This window comes from Oncorhynchus kisutch, linkage group LG12, assembly GCF_002021735.2.
Source record: "Oncorhynchus kisutch isolate 150728-3 linkage group LG12, Okis_V2, whole genome shotgun sequence".
Classification (NCBI taxonomy): domain Eukaryota; kingdom Metazoa; phylum Chordata; class Actinopteri; order Salmoniformes; family Salmonidae; genus Oncorhynchus; species Oncorhynchus kisutch.
In genome coordinates this window covers 6586886-6612819 of record NC_034185.2, presented here as the reverse complement: position 1 = coordinate 6612819, position 25934 = coordinate 6586886, and the positions used below count along the sequence as shown (strand labels likewise).

Genomic DNA, 25934 nt, shown 5'->3' with positions numbered 1-25934 from the left:
CCTTCCCCAGATCTGTGCTTTGACACAAAATTGCCTGATACTTGGTGGAATTCATTATGCCATCAATCTCAACCAGTACCCCTGGAACTCTGGAATTAAAACAGCCCCAAAACATCAGTGACCCACCACCATATTTCACCGTGGGTATGATGTGCCTCTCCTTGTATGCATCTCTGTTTCGCCGCCAAACATGCCGATGCTGAATCTGACCAAAACGTACAATGTTTGTCTCATCTGATCAGAGCGCCTTCTTCCAGTCATAATGTAAATGACGTTTGGTAAACTTCAAGCGCTTGTGTCTGTGTCTGGAGGTCAGAAAGGGCTTTCTTCTGGCAACCCTTCCAAAGAGCCTGTGGTTGTGGAGGTGGCGTCTGATGGTGCTTTCTTCTGGCAACCCTTCCAAAGAGCCTGTGGTTGTGGAGGTGGCGTCTGATGGTGCTTTCTTCTGGCAACCCTTCCAAAGAGCCTGTGGTTGTGGAGGTGGTATCTAATGGTGCTTTCTTCTGGCAACCCTTCCAAAGAGCCTGTGGTTGTGGAGGTGGCGTCTGATGGTGCTTTTTTTCTGGCAACCCATCCAAAGAGCCTGTGGTTGTGGAGGTGGCGTCTGATGGTGCTTTTTGAAACCTGGTGACCCCAAGACGCCACCAAGGTCTGCAATTCTTTCACAGTGATTCTTGGGGATTTTGTTGCTTCTCTCACCATCCTCCTCCCTATCCTGGGGGGGGGGGGATGTATTTGCGTCCTCTACCCGTGAGGTTTTCAACGGTTCTATATCTTTTTAATGTTTTACTAATTGCCCTGACAGCTCAGTGGTATGACAGGGCTCAGTGGTATGACAGGGCTCAGTGGTATGACAGGGCTCAGTGGTATGACAGGGCTCAGTGGTATGACAGGGCTCAGTGGTATGACAGGGCTCAGTGGTATATCCAATTGTTTGTGGATCTTCTTGTAGCCATGACCAGATTTATGAAGGTCTACGACCATCTGTCTCTTTTTGAACTGCTAGTTCTTTTGTTTTCCTCGTGGTGTTGGATGACAGCGGGATATTGCATGTGTGTTACCTCATTTTTATACCCTAGTGAAACAGGAAGTGATGTAATGGCTCAATATACAGTAGTTCCTTAAGACTTAGATAAACTTAAATAAGTGGAATTTATTCCTTCTTTAATGTTGGATGCTATTTATAATCATCTGTAAGGGTGCCATTCATTGTGAGAACATTGATTTTGAATTAAATCAATACTTGATTTTGGTTGGTTCCATTGAAACGTTAATAAAGTAGAGTATTTCTCACATGTTTGGTATTTTGAGTTTAAAAAAAATATAAACAATATAATTATAGAGATAACGTATTGTTTGTGCATTTCCAGTCAGGCAGGGTGCCAGTCATTTTGGAGAGTACTGTATGTAAATAAGGTAGTTATGTAGTTATTAACATTTCTGAAATTCTGTTTTTGCTTTGTCATTATGGGGTGTTGTGTGCAGAATGATGGGGGGGGGGATAATTTAATACAACAAAGTTGTAACGTAACATTCAAGGGCTCTGAAAACGTTCAGAGTGCACTCAGAATAGAGAAGATGCAGACCCACCAGTTGTAGAATTACCCAGAGACCAGTGCAAATAGCGACTGCAACCCTCACTCTCTCAAGATTTAAATGAAAAAAAAAGATCAAGTGCGTACATACGTCATAAATACCCAATCATCACCATAACATGGGTGGTACTATATCCAGGATATGGTATCATGAAGTACGGCCTTACAATACCGACACACAATATTACATTGCACTTTTTATTCATTAACTGGGAGCGGTAGTCGGGAGCGGTAGTCGGGAGCGGTAGTCGGGAGCAGTAGTCGGGAGCAGTAGTCGGAAGGAAACATTCCTTACGACTCTTCACACGACGGTGGATGGGTTTCAGAATGATGATGTCATTTCTCTTCTTCATAAGGCCGATGAGGAATGAGGGAGTTCACAGTACCCATAGCTGTAGCTGGTAACAATGGGGATGGAATACCAGCATAATAGTAAGCAAGTAGTAAACTATAGTAATTCTATTTCTATAGGAGGTACCTGGGAGGGTGGAGGCACGGGAGAAGAGAAGAGCAGATCCATGTGGGTGGAGGCACGGGAGACGAGAAGAGCAGAGAGGCACCAGGGGATGAAGGGAAGGCTACAGCCGGCTGGGTAGCCTCCTGAGGCCCTGGGCTGGGTTAGTGAACCTCCCAACACCGCGACCAGGGGTTCTGCTGCCGGTCATCCCCAGGTACTGCCGGAGGAGCTGGCTCACCCTCTTCTGGTTGTTCCACTTCCTGGCCGACTTCCTGATCCCGATGAACCCTCCGAGGCGTTTCTGCAGCGACTTCCTCTCCGGGCCGCCAATCAACTTCCTGTAACTGTGACGACCTTTCAGGAAGCCCCCGAAACGCTTGGTCAGCTGGACCACGGCATCCTCCTCGTCTCCCTCCTCCCCCTGGCCGCTCCTCCTCCTCCTGACCTCCTCCTCCTCCTCCCTGCTCTCCATACCCAGCGCCAGCGAGTCTCCTTCCTCCCCCTGGCCGCTCCTCCTCCTCCTGACCTCCTCCTCCTCCTCCCTGCTCTCCATACCCAGCGCCAGCGAGTCTCCTTCTGCGGTCAAGCCCAGCGGAGAGGAGTCGTACTGGGAATCACGTCGCACCAGGGCCTCGTCTTCCTGGTACGCTCCATCCTGCTGGTAGCGCCCCATGGCTGCAGAGTAGAGCATTTTTCCATCTGACTCCAGGTCAACGGGGCCATGGTTTAAGGACAGTTTTTCCTCTGCTCTCTTAGACACAGCGCCATCGTCTGGTGGGAGGGGGTAGTGCGGTAGCATGGCTCGCTGACACAGATCCCAGGTGAGGGCAGGGGAGACGTGACCGTCACACTCCAACAGACACACCTGTGGACAGACAGAAGAGAAGAGCAGAGAGAGATGAAAGAGACTGTACTCTCTCACTGCAGTCTCTCACTGTATCTCATACTGCAGTCTCATACTGTATCTCATACTGGAGTCTCTCACTGCAGTCTCTAGCCGCAGTCTCATAATGTAGTCTCATACTGTACTCTCTCACTGTAGTCTCTCACTGCAGTCTCATACTGCAGTCTCATACTGTACTCTCTCACTGCAGTCTCTCACTCTAGTCTCTCACTGTACTCTCTCACTGCAGTCTCATACTGCAGTCTGCAGTCTCATACTGTACTCTCTCACTGCACTCTCTCACTGCAGTCTCATACTGTACTCTCTCACTGCAGTCTCTCACTGTAGTCTCTCACTGTACTCTCTCACTGCAGTCTCTCACTGCAGTCTCATACTGCAGTCTCATACTGTACTCTCTCAGACAAACAGACAGAGGAGTAAGAGTAGAGATGTTGTCCACTATAGCCCGGCGTTGTTACCTCAGCCTGAAATACGCCTCCATCACAAGGCCTGTAGTTTGACCTGTCTGTATGGTTTAAAAATTTTAATTCATTACCCGTAGCAAATAGGTGGACTGATGGACTATTCCCAGCAATCTGAATGTGTCTGTGTGTGAATGTGTGAGTCGGTGCATGCCAACTCTTGGGGCGGCAGGGTAGCCTAGTGGTTAGAACATTGAACTAGTAACCAAAAGGTTGCAAGTTCATATCCCCGAGGTGACAAAGTACAAATCTGTCGTTCTGCCCCCTGAACAGGCAGTTAACCCACTGTTCCTAGGCCGTCATTGAAAATAAGAATTTGTTCTTAACTGACTTGCCTAGTTAAATAAAGGTTTTAAAAAAAATGTAATGGCCTTATGATCTCTCTCAGTGTGTGGTGAGGAAACTACACTGCTCAAAAAAATAAAGGGAACACTTAAACAACACCGTAGTCTCCTCTCCCGAGTCTGTATGGAGTTGCAGCGAAAAAGTACCAAAAAGTACCAAAGTACCGAAAAACAACAAAAATAATAGTCCCGAAACTGAAAACTCATCACCTAACCTGGCAGGCACTTCAGACAAGAGTAAACATAGAAAATATTGACAAGATTTCTAACAGTGTTTTAAGTCCCGAAACTGAAAACTCATCACCTAACCTGGCAGGCACTCCAGACAAGAGTAAACATAGAAAATATTGACAAGATTTCTAACAGTGTTTTAACAGCAGTTTTCTACTTCAAGCTGCCTCAGACAGAAAGAAGCATCATTAGAACGATTATCTACATTAGCACTGCTACTGCTACGTCCCATGAGTCATCCCGAATGGCACAATATTCAATTACAGGTCTAATGTTGTAAAAAAAAAACTAATAGTGTTTTTCAAGTAAATGATGACGATCACACTACAACTGTCATCCACACAACCGTCATCCACACAACTGTCATCCACACAACCGTCATCCACGACAACCGTCATCCACAACAACTGTCATCCACACAACCGTCATCTACACAACCGTCATCCACACAACCGTCATCCACAACAACCGTCATCCACAACAACCGTCATCCACAACAACCGTCATCCACACAACCGTCATCTACACAACCGTCATCCACACAACCGTCATCCACACAACCGTCAACCACACAACCGCCATCCACTCAACCGTCATACACTCAACCGTCAACCACACAACCGTCATCTACACAAGTCATCTACACAACCGTCATCTACACAACTGTCATCCACAACAACCGTCATCCACACAACCGTCATCCACACAACCGTCATCCACTCAACCGTCAACCACACAACCGTCATCTACACAACCGTCATCTACACAACCGTCATCTACACAACCGTCATCCACAACAACCGTCATCCACACAACCGTCATCTACACAACCGTCATCCACACAACCGTCAACCACACAACCGTCATCTACACAACCGTCATCTACACAACCGTCATCTACACAACCGTCATCCACACAACTGTCATCCACACAACCGTCATCCACTCAACCGTCAACCACACAACCGTCATCTACACAACCGTCATCTACACAACCGTCATCTACACAACCGTTATCCACAACAACCGTCATCCACACAACCGTCATCTACACAATCGTCATCCACACAACCGTCATCCACACAACCATCATCCACAACAACCGTCATCCACACAACCGTCATCTACACAACCGTCATCCACACAACCGTCATCCACTCAACCGTCAACCACTCAACCGTCATCCACACAACCGTCATCCACTCAACCGTCAACCACACAACCGTCATCTACACAACCGTCATCTACACAACCGTCATCCACAACAACCGTCATCCACACAACTGTCATCCACACAACCGTCATCCACTCAACCGTCAACCACACAACTGTCATCTACACAACCGTCATCCACAACAACCGTCATCCACACAACCGTCATCCACACAACCGTCATCCACTCAACCGTCAACCACACAACCGTCATCTACACAACCGTCATCTACACAACCGTCATCTACACAATCGTCATCCACAACAACCGTCATCCACACAACTGTCATCCACACAACCGTCATCCACTCAACCGTCAACCACACAACCGTCATCTACACAACCGTCATCTACACAACCGTCATCCACAACAACCGTCATCCACACAACCGTCATCTACACAACCGTCATCCACACAACCATCATCCACAACAACTGTCATCCACACAACCGTCATCTACACAACCGTCATCCACACAACCGTCATCCACACAACCGTCAACAACACATTCGCCATTCACTCAACCGTCATCCACTCAACCGTCAACCACTCAACCGTCATCCACACAACCGTCATCCACTCAACCGTCAACCACACAACCGTCATCTACACAACCGTCATCCACAACAACCTTCATCCACACAACTGTCATCCACACAACCGTCATCCACTCAACCGTCAACCACACAACCGTCATCTACACAACCGTCATCTACACAACCGTCATCTACACAACCGTCATCTACACAACCGTCATCCACTCAACTGTCATCCACAACAACCGTCATCCACTCAACTGTCATCCACTCAACCGTCATCCACTCAACCGTCATCCACAACAACCGTCATCCACAACAACCGTCATCCACAACAACCGTCATCAACAACAACCGTCATCCACAACAACCGTCATCCACAACAACCGTCATCCACACAACCGTCATCCACACAACCGTCATCTACACAACCGTCATCTACACAACCGTCATCTACACAACCGTCATCCACTCAACCGTCATCCACAACAACCATCATCCACTCAACTGTCATCCACTCAACCGTCATCCACAACAACCGTCATCTACACAACCGTCATCCACTCAACTGTCATCCACAACAACCGTCATCCACTCAACCGTCATCCACTCAACCGTCATCCACAACAACCGTCATCCACAACAACCGTCATCCACAACAACCGTCATCCACACAACCGTCATCCACTCAACCGTCATCCACTCAACCGTCATCCACAACAACCGTCATCCACAACAACCGTCATCCACAACAACCGTCATCCACAACAACCGTCATCCACACAACCGTCATCCACACAACCGTCATCTACACAACCGTCATCTACACAACCGTCATCTACACAACCGTCATCCACTCAACCGTCATCCACAACAACCGTCATCCACTCAACTGTCATCCACTCAACCGTCATCCACAACAACCGTCATCTACACAACCGTCATCCACTCAACTGTCATCCACAACAACCGTCATCCACTCAACCGTCATCCACTCAACCGTCATCCACTCAACCGTCATCCACTCAACCGTCATCCACAACAACCGTCATCCACAACAACCGTCATCCACAACAACCGTCATCCACAACAACCGTCATCCACAACAACCGTCATCCACACAACCGTCATCCACTCAACCGTCATCTACACAACCGTAATCTACACAACCGTCATCTACACAACCGTCATCCACTCAACTGTCATCCACAACAACCGTCATTCACTCAACCGTCATCCACAACAACCGTCATCCACAACAACCGTCATCCACAACAACCGTCATCCACAACAACCATCATCCACAACAACCGTCATCCACAACAACCGTCATCCACACAACCGTCATCCACTCAGCCGTCATCCACTCAACCATCATCCCCATGCTGCATGTGGGACACGCATATGCACACACAAGCATACAGTACATTCGGAAAATATTCAGACCCCTTGACCTTTCCAAATGTTGTTAAATTACAGCCTTATTCTAAAATTGATTCTAATTTTAATCCCTCAATCTACACACAATACCCCATAATGACAAAGCAAAAACAGGTTTTAAGAAAAATGTTATAATAATATAACATTAACATAAGTATTCAGACCCTTTACTCAGTACAGTTTTGAAGCACCTTTGTCAGCGATTACAACATCGAATATTCTTGGGTATGACGCTACAAGCTTGGCACACCTGTAATTGGGGAGGTTCTCCCATTCTTCTCTGCAGATCCTCTCAAGCTCTGTCAGGTCGGATGGGGAGTGTCGCTGCACAGCTATTTTCAGGTCTCTCCAGAGATGTTCGATTGGGTTCAAGTCCGGGCTCTGACTTGGCCACTCAAGGACATTCATAGACTTGTCCCGAAGCCTCTCCTGCGTTGTTTTGGCTGCCTGCTTAGGGGCATTGTCCTGTTGGAAGGTGAATTCTAGTCTCCCAGTCCCTGCCACTGAAAAACATCCCCACAGCATGATGCTGCCACCTCCTCCATGCTTCACCGTAGGGATGGTATTGGCCAGGTTATGAGCGGTGCCTGGTTTCCTTCAGACGTGACGCTTGGATTTCAGGCTCTTCAAATTAAATCCAAAACAAATCAAATCTTGGTCACCTCCTTGGACAAAGCCCTTCTGCCCAATTGTTCAGTTTGGCCAGGCGGCCAGCTCTAGGACGAGTCTTGGTGGTTCCAAACTTCTTCCATTTAAGAATGATGGAGGCCACTGTGTTCTTGGGGACCTTCATTGCTGCATAAATGTTTTGGTGACCTTCCCCAGATCTGTGCCTCGACACAATCCTGTCTCGGAGCTCTACGGACAATTCCTTCGACCTCAAGGCTTGGATTCTGTCTCTGACATGCACTGTCAACTGTGGGACCTTAAATATACAGGTCTGTGCCTTTCCAAATCATGTCCAATCAATATTTGTTATATTTGTAATACATTTGCAGAACTTTCTACAAACCTGTTTTCTCTTTGTCGTTATGGGGTATTGTGTGTCGATTGATGAGGGATTTTTTTCTTATCTAATCCATTTTTAGAATAAGGCTGTAAGGTAACACAATGGGTAACAAATGAAATGGTCGGAATAATTTCTCAATGCACTACACACACACACACACACACACACACACACACACACACACACACACACACACACACACACACACACACACACACACACACACACACACACACACACACACACACACACACACACACACACCAGTGTATTGAACACTTGCTGCTGGCTCTGGGGGTTGGATAGTAGGAGGCCACAGGCCAGGCAGTCCCCCTGGCAGCCACTCTGTCCTGGGCTACACCGGCACAGCAGCAGCAGCAGGCTCCACAGAGGCCACTTCATGACTCACTACAGAGGGACACCCAGTCGGACAGACAAGAGGGATGCAGGATAGGGACGGGAGGAGGGTGGAGGCCTGAGGGTGTAGGGCAGGGTTTTAGGGTGTCAAGTGTAGCGCAGAACCTGTTGGGAAGAGATAGAGGTGAGGAAAAGGAGTTAGAAGAAGAAGAAGAAGAAGGAGGAGGAGAAGGAGGAAGAGAAGGAGAAGAAGGAGGAGAAGGAGGAGGAGGAGGAGGAGAAGGAGGAGGAGAAGTAGAAGGAGAAGGAGAAGGAGGAGGACAAAGAGAAGAAGGAGAATGAGAAGAAGGAGGAGAAGTAGAAGGAGGAGGAGAAGAAGGAGAAGGAGGAGGAGAAGTAGAAGGAGAAGAAGGAGGAGAAGGAGAAGGAGGAGGAGAAGGAGAAGAAGGAGGAGAAGGAGGAGGACAAAGAGAAGAAGGAGAATGAGAAGGAGGAGAAGAAGAAGGAGAAGTAGAAGGAGGAGAAGTAGAAGTAGGAGGAAGAGGATAAGGAGGAGGAGGAGGAGACGGAGGAGTAGAAGAAGGAGAAGAAGTAGAAGGAGAAGAAGTAGAAGGAGGAGGAGAAGAAGGAGAAGAAGGAGAAGGAGAAGGAGAAGGAGAAGGAGAAGAAGGAGAAGTAGAAGAAGGAGAAGAAGTAGAAGGAGGAGGAGAAGAAGGAGGAGAAGGAGAAGGAGAAGAAGGATAAGAAGTAGAAGGAGGAGGAGAAGAAGGAGGAGAAGGAGAAGGAGGAGGAGAAGGAGAAGAAGGAGGAGAAGAAGTAGAAGAAGTAGAAGGAGGAGGAGAAGAAGGAGGAGAAGGAGAAGTAGAAGGAGGAGGAGAAGGAGAAGAAGGAGAATGAAAAGAAGGAGGAGGAGGAGGAGGAGAAGTAGAAGGAGGAGGAGGAAGAGGAGAAGTAGGAGGAGGAGGAGAAGGGGGAGAAGTAGAAGAAGGAGGAAGAGCAGAAGTAGGAGGAGGAGGAGGAGAAGTAGTAGAGGAGAAGAAGTAGAAGTAGAAGAAGGAGAAGAAGTAGAAGGAGGAGGAGAAGGAGAAGAAGGAGGCGAAGGAGGAGAAGGATGAGGAGGAGGAGGAGGAGCAGAAGGAGAAGTAGAAGGAGAAGAAGTAGAAGGAGGAGGAGGAGGAGAAGGAGAAGAAGTAGAAGGAGGAGAAGTAGGAGGAGAAGGAGAAAGAGAAGGAGGAGGTTAGTCGCTCATTTCAAAATGTTCATTTCAAAGGGGTGAGCAGGTATTCCGGCTGACACCATGTGAGTCGGGTCAGCCAGACTAGTGAGCAGATTCACAGATGTATGATATCGTCACAGCAACAACAACCACAACAGCATAAGTCAATACAGAAAAGTTAAATAGGTGTTTCGAGATAGGATAGCTGGATCTGGAGGGCCTGTTTTGTAAAGCACAGAGAGTCAACGAGCAGAAAGTTCTCAATTGGTCTATAACCATACAGCACCAGCTGTTTCATACAAAACTTTCATTTCAGAGTTAAAGTGAAGTTCATTAACAGAACTCCATCTCATCAGGCTCAGTAATTGTGGTATGAATTAGCTGCCTCGTGGTTTATAAATGAGGAGGAAATGAATGAAAGTGAGGGAACAAGAAAAAGAGAGAGTGGGGGAACACGAAGGAAGGAACACTCAGGGCTTGCTCACGATCCGTCCAAACCAACGAAGCTCTGACTCATGTTGTCCCTGGACTCTCCTCCTGCGTTCGTGAGAAAACATAAGAGCTTAAAACCCTTTGACTGACAGGAACAATAGAGACATAAACACCCAATAACTGACCAGTCTCTATACCTGCGTCCCGAATGACACCCTATTCCCTACGTAGTGCACTACTTTAGACCAGAGCCCATCAAACGTAGTGCACTACTTTAGACCAGAGCCCATCAAACGTAGTGCACTACTTTAGACCAGAACCCATCAAACGTAGTGCACTATATAGGGAATAGGGTGCCATTTTGGGAATCATTCTCTGTCTGCGTGCGGCCGTTAAGTGGGATGTTCGGATCATGAAGACGATAAGGCATTAAGATTTCACATAGTACAGTCACTTCGGTCTTTTCTAGCGTATTTTATTTTATTTTTTAACCTGCAGATTGAATCCCGAATGGGCTATTCTGTTTAGTCTGGGTCAGACGAGGTAATTAAATAACAGGCCTTTTTGAAGAGAAAATGTCCTTCTCATACCTATAAAATCTTAATTCGTCATTAATACTTCATTATTTCTTTTTGAGAAGGGATTTTTAACGATCTCCTGCTTCCTGTTTAATGTGTTTGTTTGACCTGATAGAGTGAAGTGAAGATAGTGTTGAGGACGCCAAAGTGCTTCTGAAAAGACACCCTACACCCAATAGAGCTCTGGTCTAAAGTAGCGCACTATGTAGGGAATAGGGCTCTGGTCTAAAGTAGTGCACTATGTAGGGAATAGGGCTCTGGTCTATAGTAGTGCACTATGTAGGGAATAGGGCTCTGGTCTAAAGTAGTGCACTATGTAGGGAATAGGGATCTGGTCTATAGTAGTGCACTATGTAGGGAATAGGGCTCTGGTCTAAAGTAGTGCACTATGTAGGGAATAGGGCTCTGGTCTAAAGTAGTGCACTATGTAGGGAATAGGGCTCTGGTCTATAGTAGTGCACTATGTAGGGAATAGGGCTCTGGTCTAAAGTAGTGCACTATGTAGGGAATAGGGCTCTGGTCTATAGTAGTGCACTATGTAGGGAATAGGGCTCTGGTCTATAGTAGTGCACTATGTAGGGAATAGGGCTCTGGTCTATAGTAGTGCACTATGTAGGGAAATGGGCTCTGGTCTATAGTAGTGCACTATGTAGGGAATAGGGCTCTGGTCTATAGAGTGCACTATGTAGGGAATAGGGCTCTGGTCTAAAGTAGTGCACTATGTAGGGAATAGGGCTCTGGTCTATAGTAGTGCACTATGTAGGGAATAGGGCTCTGGTCTATAGTAGTGCACTATGTAGGGAATAGGGCTCTGGTCTATAGTAGTGCACTATGTAGGGAATAGGGCTCTGGTCTATAGTAGTGCACTATGTAGGGAATAGGGCTCTGGTCTATAGTAGTGCACTATGTAGGGAATAGGGCTCTGGTCTATAGTAGTGCACTATGTAGGGAATAGGGCTCTGGTCTAAAGTAGTGCACTATGTAGGGAATAGGGCTCTGGTCTAAAGTAGTGCACTATGTAGGGAATAGGGCTCTGGTCTATAGTAGTGCACTATGTAGGGAATAGGGCTCTGGTCTAAAGTAGTGCACTATGTAGGGAATAGGGCTCTGGTCTATAGTAGTGCACTATGATGGGAATAGGGCTCTGGTCTATAGTAGTGCACTATGTAGGGAATAGGGCTCTGGTCTATAGTAGTGCACTATGTAGGGAAATGGGCTCTGGTCTATAGTAGTGCACTATGTAGGGAATAGGGCTCTGGTCTATAGTAGTGCACTATGTAGGGAATAGGGCTCTGGTCTATAGTAGTGCACTATGTAGGGAAATGGGCTCTGGTCTATAGTAGTGCACTATGTAGGGAATAGGGCTCTGGTCTATAGTAGTGCACTATGTAGGGAATAGGGCTCTGGTCTATAGTAGTGCACTATGTAGGGAATAGGGCTCTGGTCTATAGTAGTGCACTATGTAGGGAATAGGGCTCTGGTCTATAGTAGTGCACTATGTAGGGAATAGGGCTCTGGTCTATAGTAGTGCACTATGTAGGGAAATGGGCTCTGGTCTATAGTAGTGCACTATGTAGGGAATAGGGCTCTGGTCTATAGTAGTGCACTATGTAGGGAATAGGGCTCTGGTCTATAGTAGTGTACTATGTAGGGAATAGGGCTCTGGTCTATAGTAGTGTACTATGTAGGGAATAGGGCTCTGGTCTATAGTAGTGCACTATGTAGGGAATAGGGCTCTGGTCTAAAGTAGTGCACTATGTAGGGAATAGGGCTCTGGTCTATAGTAGTGCACTATGTAGGGAATAGGGCTCTGGTCTAAAGTAGTGCACTATGTAGGGAATAGGGCTCTGGTCTAAAGTAGTGCACTATGTAGGGAATAGGGCTCTGGTCTATAGTAGTGCACTATGTAGGGAATAGGGCTCTGGTCTAAAGTAGTGCACTATGTAGGGAATAGGGCTCTGGTCTATAGTAGTGCACTATGTAGGGAATAGGGCTCTGGTCTATAGTAGTGCACTATGTAGGGAATAGGGCTCTGGTCTATAGTAGTGCACTATGTAGGGAAATGGGCTCTGGTCTATAGTAGTGCACTATGTAGGGAATAGGGCTCTGGTCTATAGTAGTGCACTATGTAGGGAATAGGGCTCTGGTCTATAGTAGTGCACTATGTAGGGAATAGGGCTCTGGTCTATAGTAGTGCACTATGTAGGGAATAGGGCTCTGGTCTATAGTAGTGCACTATGTAGGGAAATGGGCTCTGGTCTATAGTAGTGCACTATGTAGGGAATAGGGCTCTGGTCTATAGTAGTGCACTATGTAGGGAATAGGGCTCTGGTCTATAGTAGTGCACTATGTAGGGAATAGGGCTCTGGTCTAAAGTAGTGCACTATGTAGGGAATAGGGATCTGGTCTATAGTAGTGCACTATGTAGGGAATAGGGCTCTGGTCTAAAGTAGTGCACTATGTAGGGAATAGGGCTCTGGTCTAAAGTAGTGCACTATGTAGGGAATAGGGCTCTGGTCTATAGTAGTGCACTATGTAGGGAATAGGGCTCTGGTCTAAAGTAGTGCACTATGTAGGGAATAGGGCTCTGGTCTATAGTAGTGCACTATGTAGGGAATAGGGCTCTGGTCTATAGTAGTGCACTATGTAGGGAATAGGGCTCTGGTCTATAGTAGTGCACTATGTAGGGAAATGGGCTCTGGTCTATAGTAGTGCACTATGTAGGGAATAGGGCTCTGGTCTATAGAGTGCACTATGTAGGGAATAGGGCTCTGGTCTAAAGTAGTGCACTATGTAGGGAATAGGGCTCTGGTCTATAGTAGTGCACTATGTAGGGAATAGGGCTCTGGTCTATAGTAGTGCACTATGTAGGGAATAGGGCTCTGGTCTATAGTAGTGCACTATGTAGGGAATAGGGCTCTGGTCTATAGTAGTGCACTATGTAGGGAATAGGGCTCTGGTCTATAGTAGTGCACTATGTAGGGAATAGGGCTCTGGTCTATAGTAGTGCACTATGTAGGGAATAGGGCTCTGGTCTAAAGTAGTGCACTATGTAGGGAATAGGGCTCTGGTCTAAAGTAGTGCACTATGTAGGGAATAGGGCTCTGGTCTATAGTAGTGCACTATGTAGGGAATAGGGCTCTGGTCTAAAGTAGTGCACTATGTAGGGAATAGGGCTCTGGTCTATAGTAGTGCACTATGATGGGAATAGGGCTCTGGTCTATAGTAGTGCACTATGTAGGGAATAGGGCTCTGGTCTATAGTAGTGCACTATGTAGGGAAATGGGCTCTGGTCTATAGTAGTGCACTATGTAGGGAATAGGGCTCTGGTCTATAGTAGTGCACTATGTAGGGAATAGGGCTCTGGTCTATAGTAGTGCACTATGTAGGGAAATGGGCTCTGGTCTATAGTAGTGCACTATGTAGGGAATAGGGCTCTGGTCTATAGTAGTGCACTATGTAGGGAATAGGGCTCTGGTCTATAGTAGTGCACTATGTAGGGAATAGGGCTCTGGTCTATAGTAGTGCACTATGTAGGGAATAGGGCTCTGGTCTATAGTAGTGCACTATGTAGGGAATAGGGCTCTGGTCTATAGTAGTGCACTATGTAGGGAAATGGGCTCTGGTCTATAGTAGTGCACTATGTAGGGAATAGGGCTCTGGTCTATAGTAGTGCACTATGTAGGGAATAGGGCTCTGGTCTATAGTAGTGTACTATGTAGGGAATAGGGCTCTGGTCTATAGTAGTGTACTATGTAGGGAATAGGGCTCTGGTCTATAGTAGTGCACTATGTAGGGAATAGGGCTCTGGTCTAAAGTAGTGCACTATGTAGGGAATAGGGCTCTGGTCTATAGTAGTGCACTATGTAGGGAATAGGGCTCTGGTCTAAAGTAGTGCACTATGTAGGGAATAGGGCTCTGGTCTAAAGTAGTGCACTATGTAGGGAATAGGGCTCTGGTCTATAGTAGTGCACTATGTAGGGAATAGGGCTCTGGTCTAAAGTAGTGCACTATGTAGGGAATAGGGCTCTGGTCTATAGTAGTGCACTATGTAGGGAATAGGGCTCTGGTCTATAGTAGTGCACTATGTAGGGAATAGGGCTCTGGTCTATAGTAGTGCACTATGTAGGGAAATGGGCTCTGGTCTATAGTAGTGCACTATGTAGGGAATAGGGCTCTGGTCTATAGTAGTGCACTATGTAGGGAATAGGGCTCTGGTCTATAGTAGTGCACTATGTAGGGAATAGGGCTCTGGTCTATAGTAGTGCACTATGTAGGGAATAGGGCTCTGGTCTATAGTAGTGCACTATGTAGGGAAATGGGCTCTGGTCTATAGTAGTGCACTATGTAGGGAATAGGGCTCTGGTCTATAGTAGTGCACTATGTAGGGAATAGGGCTCTGGTCTATAGTAGTGTACTATGTAGGGAATAGGGCTCTGGTCTATAGTAGTGTACTATGTAGGGAATAGGGCTCTGGTCTATAGTAGTGCACTATGTAGGGAATAGGGCTCTGGTCTAAAGTAGTGCACTATGTAGGGAATTGGGCTCTGGTCTATAGTAGTGCACTATGTAGGGAATAGGGCTCTGGTCTATAGTAGTGCACTATGTAGGGAATAGGGCTCTGGTCTATAGTAGTGCACTATGTAGGGAATAGGGCTCTGGTCTATAGTAGTGCACTATGTAGGGAATAGGGCTCTGGTCTATAGTAGTGAACTATGTAGGGAAATGGGCTCTGGTCTATAGTAGTGCACTATGTAGGGAATAGGGCTCTGGTCTATAGTAGTGCACTATGTAGGGAATAGGGCTCTGGTCTATAGTAGTGTACTATGTAGGGAATAGGGCTCTGGTCTATAGTAGTGCACTATGTAGGGAATAGGGCTCTGGTCTATAGTAGTGCACTATGTAAGGAAATGGGCTCTGGTCTATAGTAGTGCACTATGTAGGGAATAGGGCTCTGGTCTATAGTAGTGCACTATGTAGGGAATAGGGCTCTGGTCTATAGTAGTGCACTATGTAGGAAATAGGGCTCTGGTCTATAGTAGTGCACTATGTAGGGAATAGGGTGCCATTTCAGACACACTCCAAGACATTACAGAGGGAAGAATTGTTTCCACCATTTAGCCTATCCTGTCCCTAATTCACTACAATGGTCTTGTTTCCACCATTTAGCCTATCCTGTCCCTAATTCACTACAATGGTCTTGTTTCCACCATTTAGCCTATCCTGTCCCTAATTCACTACAATGGTCTTGTTTCCACCATTTAGCCTATCCTGTCCCTAATTCACTACAATGGTCTTGTTTCCACCATTTAGCCTATCCTGTCCCTAATTCACTACAATGGTCTTGTTTCCACCATTTAGCCTATCCTGTCCCTAATTCACTACAATGGTCTTGTTTCCACCATTTAGCCTATCCTGTCCCTAATTCACTACAATGGTCTTGTTTCCACCATTTAGCCTATCCTGTCCCTAATTCACTACAATGGTCTTGTTTCCACCATTTAGCCTATCCTGTCCCTAATTCACTACAATGGTCTTGTTTCCACCATTTAGCCTATCCTGTCCCTAATTCACTACAATGGTCTTGTTTCCACCATTTAGCCTATCCTGTCCCTAATTCACTACAATGGTCTTGTTTCCACCATTTAGCCTATCCTGTCCCTAATTCACTACAATGGTCTTGTTTCCACCATTTAGCCTATCCTGTCCCAAATTCACTACAATGGTCTTGTTTCCACCATTTAGCCTATCCTGTCCCTAATTCACTACAATGGTCTTGTTTCCACCATTTAGCCTATCCTGTCCCTAATTCACTACAATGGTCTTGTTTCCACCATTTAGCCTATCCTGTCCCTAATTCACTACAATGGTCTTGTTTCCACCATTTAGCCTATCCTGTCCCTAATTCACTACAATGGTCTTGTTTCCACCATTTAGCCTATCCTGTCCCTAATTCAATACAATGGTCTTGTTTCCACCATTTAGCCTATCCTGTCCCTAATTCACTACAATGGTCTTGTTTCCACCATTTAGCCTATCCTGTCCCTAATTCACTACAATGGTCTTGTTTCCACCAGTTAGCCTATCCTGTCCCTAATTCACTACAATGGTCTTGTTTCCACCATTTAGCCTATCCTGTCCCTAATTCACTACAATGGTCGTGTTTCCACCATTTAGCCTATCCTGTCCCTAATTCACTACAATGGTCTTGTTTCCACCATTTAGCCTATCCTGTCCCTAATTCACTACAATGGTCTTGTTTCCACCATTTAGCCTATCCTGTCCCTAATTCAAAACAATGGTCTTGTTTCCACCATTTAGCCTATCCTGTCCCTAATTCACTACAATGGTCTTGTTTCCACCATTTAGCCTATCCTGTCCCTAATTCACTACAATGGTCTTGTTTCCACCATTTAGCCTATCCTGTCCCTAATTCACTACAATGGTCTTGTTTCCACCATTTAGCCTATCCTGTCCCTAATTCACTACAATGGTCTTGTTTCCACCATTTAGCCTATCCTGTCCCTAATTCACTACAATGGTCTTGTTTCCACCATTTAGCCTATCCTGTCCCTAATTCACTACAATGGTCTTGTTTCCACCATTTAGCCTTTAGCCCTAATTCAATACAATGGTCTTGTTTCCACCATTTAGCCTATCCTGTCCCTAATTCACTACAATGGTCTTGTTTCCACCATTTAGCCTATCCTGTCCCTAATTCACTACAATGGTCTTGTTTCCACCGTTTTGCCTATCCTGTCCCCAATTCACTACAATGGTCTTGTTTCCACCATTTAGCCTATCCTGTCCCTAATTCACTACAATGGTCTTGTTTCCACCATTTAGCCTATCCTGTCCCTAATTCACTACAATGGTCTTGTTTCCACCATTTAGCCTATCCTGTCCCTAATTCACTACAATGGTCTTGTTTCCACCATTTAGCCTATCCTGTCCCTAATTCACTACAATGGTCTTGTTTCCACCATTTAGCCTATCCTGTCCCTAATTCACTACAATGGTCTTGTTTCCACCATTTAGCCTATCCTGTCCCTAATTCACTACAATGGTCTTGTTTCCACCATTTAGCCTATCCTGTCCCTAATTCACTACAATGGTCTTGTTTCCACCATTTAGCCTATCCTGTCCCTAATTCACTACAATGGTCTTGTTCCTATCGGGCACCAAGTCCCATGAAACTAATTCAATACAATGGTCTTGTTTCCACCAAGGCCCATGAAACTAATTCACTACAATGGTCTTGTTCCTATCGGGCACCAAGACCCATGAAACTAATTCAATACAATGGTCTTGTTTCCACCAAGACCCATGAAACTAATTCACTACAATGGTCTTGTTTCCAACAAGACCCATGAAACTAATTCAATACAATGGTCTTGTTTCCACCAAGACCCATGAAACTAATTCAATACAATGGTCTTGTTCAAACCAAGGCCCATGAAACTAATTCAATACAATGGTCTTGTTTCCACCAAGACTCATGAAACTAATTCAATACAATGGTCTTGTTCAAACCAAGGCCCATGAAACTAATTCAATACAATGGTCTTGTTTCCAACAAGGCCCATGAAACTAATTTTCTACAATGATCTTGTTTCCAACAAGGCCCATGAAATTAATTCAATACAATGGTCTTGTTCAAACCAAGACCCATGAAACTAATTCAATACAATGGTCTTGTTCAAACCAAGGCCCATGAAACTAATTCAATACAATGGTCTTGTTCAAACCAAGGCCCATGAAACTAATTCAATACAATGGTCTTGTTCAAACCAAGACCCATTAAACTAATTCACTACAATGGTCTTGTTTCCACCAAGACCCATGAAACTAATTCAATACAATGGTCTTGTTTCCACCAAGACCCATGAAACTAATTCAATACAATGGTCTTGTTCAAACCAAGGCCCATGAAACTAATTCACTACAATGGTCTTGTTTCCAACAAGGCCCATGAAACTAATTTTCTACAATGGTCTTGTTTCCAACAAGGCCCATGAAACTAATTCAATACAATGGTCTTGTTTCCAACAAGGACCATGAAACTAATTCAATACAATGGTCTTGTTTCCAACAAGGCCCATGAAACTAATTAAATACAATGGTCTTGTTTCCAACAAGGCCCATGAAACTAATTCAATACAATGGTCTTGTTCAAACCAAGGCCCATGAAACTAATTCAATACAATGGTCTTGTTTCCAACAAGGCCCATGAAACAAATTTTCTACAATGGTCTTGTTTCCAACAAGGCCCATGAAACTAATTCAATACAATGGTCTTGTTCAAACCAAGACCCATGAAACTAATTCAATACAATGGTCTTATTTCCAACAAGGCCCATGAAACTAATTCAATACAATGGTCTTGTTCAAACCAAGGCCCATGAAACTAATTCAATACAATGGTCTTGTTCAAACCAAGGCCCATGAAACTAATTCAATACAATGGTCTTGTTCAAACCAAGACCCATGAAACTAATTCACTACAATGGTCTTGTTTCCACCAAGACCCATGAAACTAATTCAATACAATGGTCTTGTTTCCACCAAGACCCATGAAACTAATTCAATACAATGGTCTTGTTTCCACCAAGACCCATGAAACTAATTCAATACAATGGTCTTGTTCAAACCAAGGCCCATGAAACTAATTCAATACAATGGTCTTGTTTCCAACAAGGCCCATGAAACAGATTTTCTACAATGGTCTTGTTTCCAACAAGGCCCATGAAACTAATTTTCTACAATGGTCTTGTTTCCAACAAGGCCCATGAAACTAATTCAATACAAGGGTCTTGTTTCCAACAAGGCCCATGAAACTAATTCAATACAATGGTCTTGTTTCCAACAAGGCCCATGAAACTAATTCAATACAATGGTCTTGTTTCCAACAAGGCCCATGAAACAAATTTTCTACAATGGTCTTGTTTCCAACAAGGCCCATGAAACTAATTCACTACAATGGTCTTGTTACTATCGGGCACCAAGGCCCATGAAACTAATTCACTACAATGGTCTTGTTCCTATCGGACACCAAGGCCCGTGAAAAAAGTAGCAGTAAAAGTAGAACAAGTCTGTTAGTGGCAATTAAATAACAGACCAGAGAAAGTCTGAGTGAAAGTGTCTTTCAGCGGTGATCCTGGAGGGGGAAATTATGAAAATGAATCCTATTAGATGTCTGTATTGTTTCCACCTCCCAGGGTGGAAGTGAAAGTGTCTTTCAGCGGTGATCCTGGAGGAGGAAATTATGAAAATGAATCCTATTAGATGTCTGTATTGTTTCCACCTCCCAGGGTGGAAGTGAAAGTGTCTTTTAGCGGTGATCCTGGAGGAGGAAATTATGAAAATGAATCCTATTAGATGTCTGTATTGTTTCCACCTCCCAGGGTGGAGATAACAATCTGATTGGGTCAGCTGCCGGTGCATCATCATCCCACTCAAGTCTCCATTCTTATCATCTGACTAAGATGGCGCCAGAGAACAAGGCTGACATTTTATGTATTCCTAACCAATTGTGTTTTTTTTTTTGTTTTTTTTGCGTTGTTTTTAACTTTTTAACTTGTTTTAAACTTACATAATGTTTCTGCTACTGTCTCTTATGACCGAAAATAACTTCTGGACATCAGGACTGTGATTACTCACCACGGACTGATAGAATCCTTTTTTTTCCTTTAACGATTCTGACGAGACAGACGTGAATGATATACTGCTTTCCCGGGAACATGCACAGATCCCGGTCATTTGCATGAAGAGAAGGCGGAGAAAAAGGGTCCGGAGGGCGGGCTGCCTTCTGAGAATTCGTAGGCGATTGTATAAACCCCCACTTCCTTCCATTCTGCTAGCAAACGTGCAATCTTTGGAAAATAAAATCAATGACCTACGCGGAAGATTAAACTACCAACGGGACATTCAAAACTGCAATATCTTATGCTTCACAGAGTTGTGGCCAAACAACGACATTACCAAAATACAGCTCTCTGGGGCGGCAGACTATGTATTTTTTGTATTTTTGTAAATAACAGCTGGTGTACGATATCTAAGGAAGTCTCTAGGTTTTGTTCGCCTGAGGTAGAGTATATCATGATAAGCTGTAGACACAGCCAAGAGCTGCCCAGTGACACAAGCCTTCCAGACGAGCTAAACTACTTCTATGCTCGCATCGAGGCAAATTACACTGAAACACGCATGAGAGCACCAGCTGTTCCGGAAGACTGTGATCACGCTCTCCGCAGCCGATGTGAGTAAGGCCTTTAAACAGGTCAACATTCACAAGGCCGAAGGGCCAGACAGCCTTTAACCTAACTCTAAACGTGACCCCTTACTCTAATTGTAACCCTAACCCTAAGCCCAATCCCAAAGCCTAAAATAACATTTCTCCTTGTGGGGGACTGGGAAAATGTCCCCAAATATTTCTTGTTTTACTATCCTTGTAAAGACTTCATGGTCACCACAAGGAGAGTTAAACAAAAAACACCACATACATACACCATAATCCTGCAGTGTGGATCCACACAGCTGTGGTGTCACATCCTGCAGTGTGGATCCACACAGCTGTGGTATCACATCCTGCAGTGTGGATCCACACAGCTGTGGTATCACATCCTGCAGTGTGGATCCACACAGCTATGGTATCACATCCGGCAGTGTGGATCCACACAGCTGTGGTGTCACATCCTGCAGTGTGGATCCACACAGCTGTGGTATCACATCCTGCAGTGTGGATCCACACAGCTGTGGTATCACATCCTGCAGTGTGGATCCACACAGCTATGGTATCACATCCGGCAGTGTGGATCCACACAGCTGTGGTATCACATCATGCAGTGTGGATCCACACATCTGTGGTATCACATCCTGCAGTGTGGATCCACACAGCTGTGGTATCACATCCTGCAGTGTGGATCCACACAGCTGTGGTATCACACAGCAGCAGGTCATTCAGGGTCACAGAGCAGAGGCTGGGGATAAGGGATAGGTATGTGCAGTGCCATCAGAAAGCAGGTCATTCAGGGTCACAGAGCAGACGCTAGGGATAAGGGATAGGTATGTACAGGGCCTTCAGAAAGTATTCACACCCCTTGACTGTTTCCACATGTTGGTGTGTTACAGACTGAATTTGAACTGGATTAAATTGAGAGTTTATTTTGTGTTACTGACACAACACACCCAATAAAGTGGAATGATGTTTTTCTAAATTATTGCAAATTTATCAAAAAATGTATAAAAAAAAACAGAAAAGATTAAATGCTTTGAATCAATAAGTATTGAACCCCTTTGCTATGGCAAGCCTTAATATGTTCAGGAATTTAAAAAATGGTGCTTAACACATCACATAATAAGTTGCATGGACTCACTCTGTGTTCAAAAAGAGTGTTTAACATGCTCTTTTGAATGGCTAGCTTGTTGAACCCTCAATTGGTTCCTTAATTAGCATGTCTATAACTGTCGTAACTATTTCTGATATGACATTATGACACAGAGATCTCATAAGGTTGCAGATGGACAGATAGACAGTGTGGGGGCACTCCCCTCTGTTAGAGCTAGCTACCTTAATAACTCCTCTGTTAGAGCTAGCTACCTTAATAACTCCTCTGTTAGAGCTAGCTACCTTAATAACTCCTCTGTTAGAGCTAGCTACCTTAATAACTCCTCTGTTAGAGCTAGCTAACTTAATAACCCCTCTGTTAGAGCTAGCTACCTTAATAACTCCTCTGTTAGAGCTAGCTACCTTAATAACTCCTCTGTTAGAGCTAGCTACCTTAATAACCTCTCTGTTAGAGCTCGTTAACTTAATAACCCCTCTGTTAGAGCTAGCTAACTTAATAACCCCTCTGTTAGAGCTAGCTACCTTAATAACCCCTCTGTTAGAGCTAGCTAACTTAATAACCCCTCTGTTAGAGCTAGCTACCTTAATAACCCCTCTGTTAGAGCTAGCTACCTTAATAACCCCTCTGTTAGAGCTAGCTACCTTAATAACCCCTCTGTTAGAGCTTGTTAACTTAATAACCCCTCTGTTAGAGCTAGCTACCTTAATAACCCCTCTGTTAGAGCTAGCTACCTTAATAACCCCTCTGTTAGAGCTAGCTACCTTAATAACCCCTCTGTTAGAGCTCGTTAACTTAATAACCCCTCTGTTAGAGCTAGCTAACTTAATAACCCCTCTGTTAGAGCTAGCTAACTTAATAACCCCTCTGTTAGAGCTAGCTACCTTAATAACCCCTCTGTTAGAGCTCGTTAACTTAATAACCCCTCTGTTAGAGCTAGCTACCTTAATAACCTCTCTGTTAGAGCTCGTTAACTTAATAACTCCTCTGTTAGAGCTAGCTACCTTAATAACTCCTCTGTTAGAGCTAGCTACCTTAATAACCCCTCTGTTAGAGCTAGCTACCTTAATAACCCCTCTGTTAGAGCTAGCTACCTTAATAACCCCTCTGTTAGAGCTAGCTAACTTAATGAACCTAGACCTATCGGCATAAAACTACATAATGGAGTGCACAGTTGTACACTTAAAACACCACATAAAACACTACATAAAACGACATAAAACACTACATAAAACACTACATAAAACACTACATAAAACACTACATAAAACACTACTTAAACACTACTTAAAACACTACATAAACACTACATAAAACACTACATAAAACACTACATAAAACACTGCATAAAATGTGTACGTCATTCAGAGAACACTTGTTACAAACTTCGTAAAGTACATGGTCCAGTGCATGTAAATTAAAACACTACGATACACCCCCCCCCCCCCCCCCCCCCCCCCGGTAATCCGGTAATGACACTGCTAGCAGTAACTAATTAAAGCTAGCGTTTACCTTCTGTAAGGGCTTATGGTGAGCAAATAAATTCTGCACGCTTACATCATTGATTGGGCACATTACACACTCACAATATCACCCTAATACCCTACAAACGGTACTCCTGTTCACCAGATTCCTACTTGCGGACATGGATTTCTATGTGGATTTCTAGTTACTATTTTGACCTAATAAACCAACTAGAAATATTACTGTTGCGTTAGTATAAATGTAACATGTTGTGCGCATTGTTTAAACGTTTGATCAACTCTAGCCAGCCGTTACTTAGCTTATTGCTGATTTAGTTCAATCTATATTAGAGTTTTCTCTCTCCCGATCAGTAGAAGAGATTATGCATATTCATAACTACTACCATCACCATCGCCATCATGATTAAGTGAACAGGGTAATGCCAGGTAAAGGCGTTAAACTGATATTAACATTCTTAGAGATTGGTGAGCGTGTGATTGTCCTCTGGCTATTTTGCATACAACCTTGCCAAAACTTTCTGGAAATGGTGCGGGATAGTTGCTTGGTTTTCAGAACATCCTCAGCACATTTAAGGAACTTGGACAAAATAACGTTATTTTCTTGGTATTTTATTACTTTAACAAAAACGTTTCCTAAAAGTTATACATTATCGTAACGTTCTAGGGAATATTCTCCAATTGGTTTGACATTTTTCTGTGGGTAATTTCAGTACTTCAACATAACGTTTCCTACAGGTTTCCTCATGGTTCTATTTAGGGTTCTTCAAAATTCAAAAGGCACTCGCACATCTGAGCAAGATTTTTTTTTTTGCAGGTGCAAGGCAACAGTTGAACAAGATGAATGAAAAAGGAAACCGCACACTGCTCTTGATAGTATCACTGATACAATAATAAGCTTCATGTATCGGCCTCACCGCCTTTCGTCAGAGCTTTTTTTCTTCTGTTTGTTCCAAGAGCGTTTAGAAACAAATGTTCTTCTGTGAGAATTTCAGTACTTGAGAATAATATTTCCTACAGGTTTTCTCGTGGTTTTATTTAATGTCATGTTCTCAAATTGTTTTTTTCCCCGAGAATATTAAACCTCTTGAAAACCTTATGAAAACTTTGCATAAAAAAACACTAGAACAACTTCATAAGAGTTTTATTTAAAAACGTATACCGTTCTCAGCAGCAACAAAACGCTCTCTCTCTCCTTTATCTTGTTGTGTTCTCTGAACGAGCTGAAAACTTGACTTTAAATAGAACCACGAGGAAACCTGTAGGACACGTTATGTTGAAGAACTGAATTTCTCACAGGAGACAGTTGTTTCTTAACATTTTCCAAACTATTTGACAACATTCCCAATGCCAAACCAGCCGAAGAACGTTCCTAGAATGTAACCCTGTGTGAACTTTTAGAAAATAACAAAATAAACACTGTTGAAGTCATGAAATATCAGGAAAATTACATTATTTAATAATAATGTTCCAAAGCCAAGCACCCATCCTGCACCATTCCCGGAACATTGTCGGGAAGGTTGTATACATAATAACCATAGGACGACCACACTCTCACCAAGCCCTAAGAAACATATGGTTCTCAGAACAGTATGTGCTAGCGGAGAAGTCTCTCACTTACCCGTATGTGTGGCTTATAAAACCGTATCTCAGTCTCTTGTAGATGCAGAGTGGTAGACAGTAGTTAGGTCTTATCCTTATTAACGCTTGGAGAGTTTGACAGAACCAACTGACTGCATCGGTCTCTTTTGGCTTCTTATAGCGAGACACCCCCCTTTTCCTCCTCGCACAACGACCCACCCCGCCCGCCTTCCCCTCACTCACCATTCACATAGCCCGCGGCGGGGAGAGAGCGAGGCAGGTGGGGGTATGCCCTGTTACGCACAAAGTGGAGCTACCCATACACTCATTCCGTGATCAACGCTGACGCAATTTATGAGGCATGGTCTAAGTCACTTACTATCTCTAGTCCTCTAGAAACAAACTAATGGGATATAAAATATATCTACAGACTGTATGTACAGTGGGGCAAAAAAGTATTTAGTCAGCCACCGATTGTGCAAGTTCTCCCACTTAAAAAGAGGCCTGTAATTTTCATCATAGGTACACTTCAACTATGACAGACAAAATGAGAAAAACAATATCCAGAAAATCCCATTGTAGGATTTTTTATGAATTTATTTGCAAATTATGGTGGAAAGTAAGTATTTGGTCAATAACAAAAGTTTAACTCAATACTTTGTTATATACCCTTTGTTGGCAATGACAGAGGTCAAACCTTTTCTGTAAGTCTTCACAAGGTTTTCACACACTGTTGCTGGTATTTTGGCCCATTCCT

At 44.3% G+C, this 25934-nt stretch overlaps 1 protein-coding gene across 1 annotated transcript; it reads right to left on the bottom strand.

Annotated features, from left to right (window-relative positions):
- Positions 1-507: 507 nt before the first annotated feature.
- LOC109879164 (proenkephalin-A) lies at positions 508-25435 on the bottom strand. Its single transcript, XM_031836783.1, has 3 exons — positions 25218-25435; positions 8455-8712; positions 508-2917 (listed from the first exon to the last, which is right to left on the bottom strand). The coding sequence occupies exons 2-3, from the start codon at positions 8590-8592 to the stop codon at positions 2174-2176; spliced, it is 882 nt and encodes a 293-aa protein (XP_031692643.1). The 5' UTR covers positions 8593-8712; positions 25218-25435; the 3' UTR covers positions 508-2173.
- Positions 25436-25934: the final 499 nt, after the last annotated feature.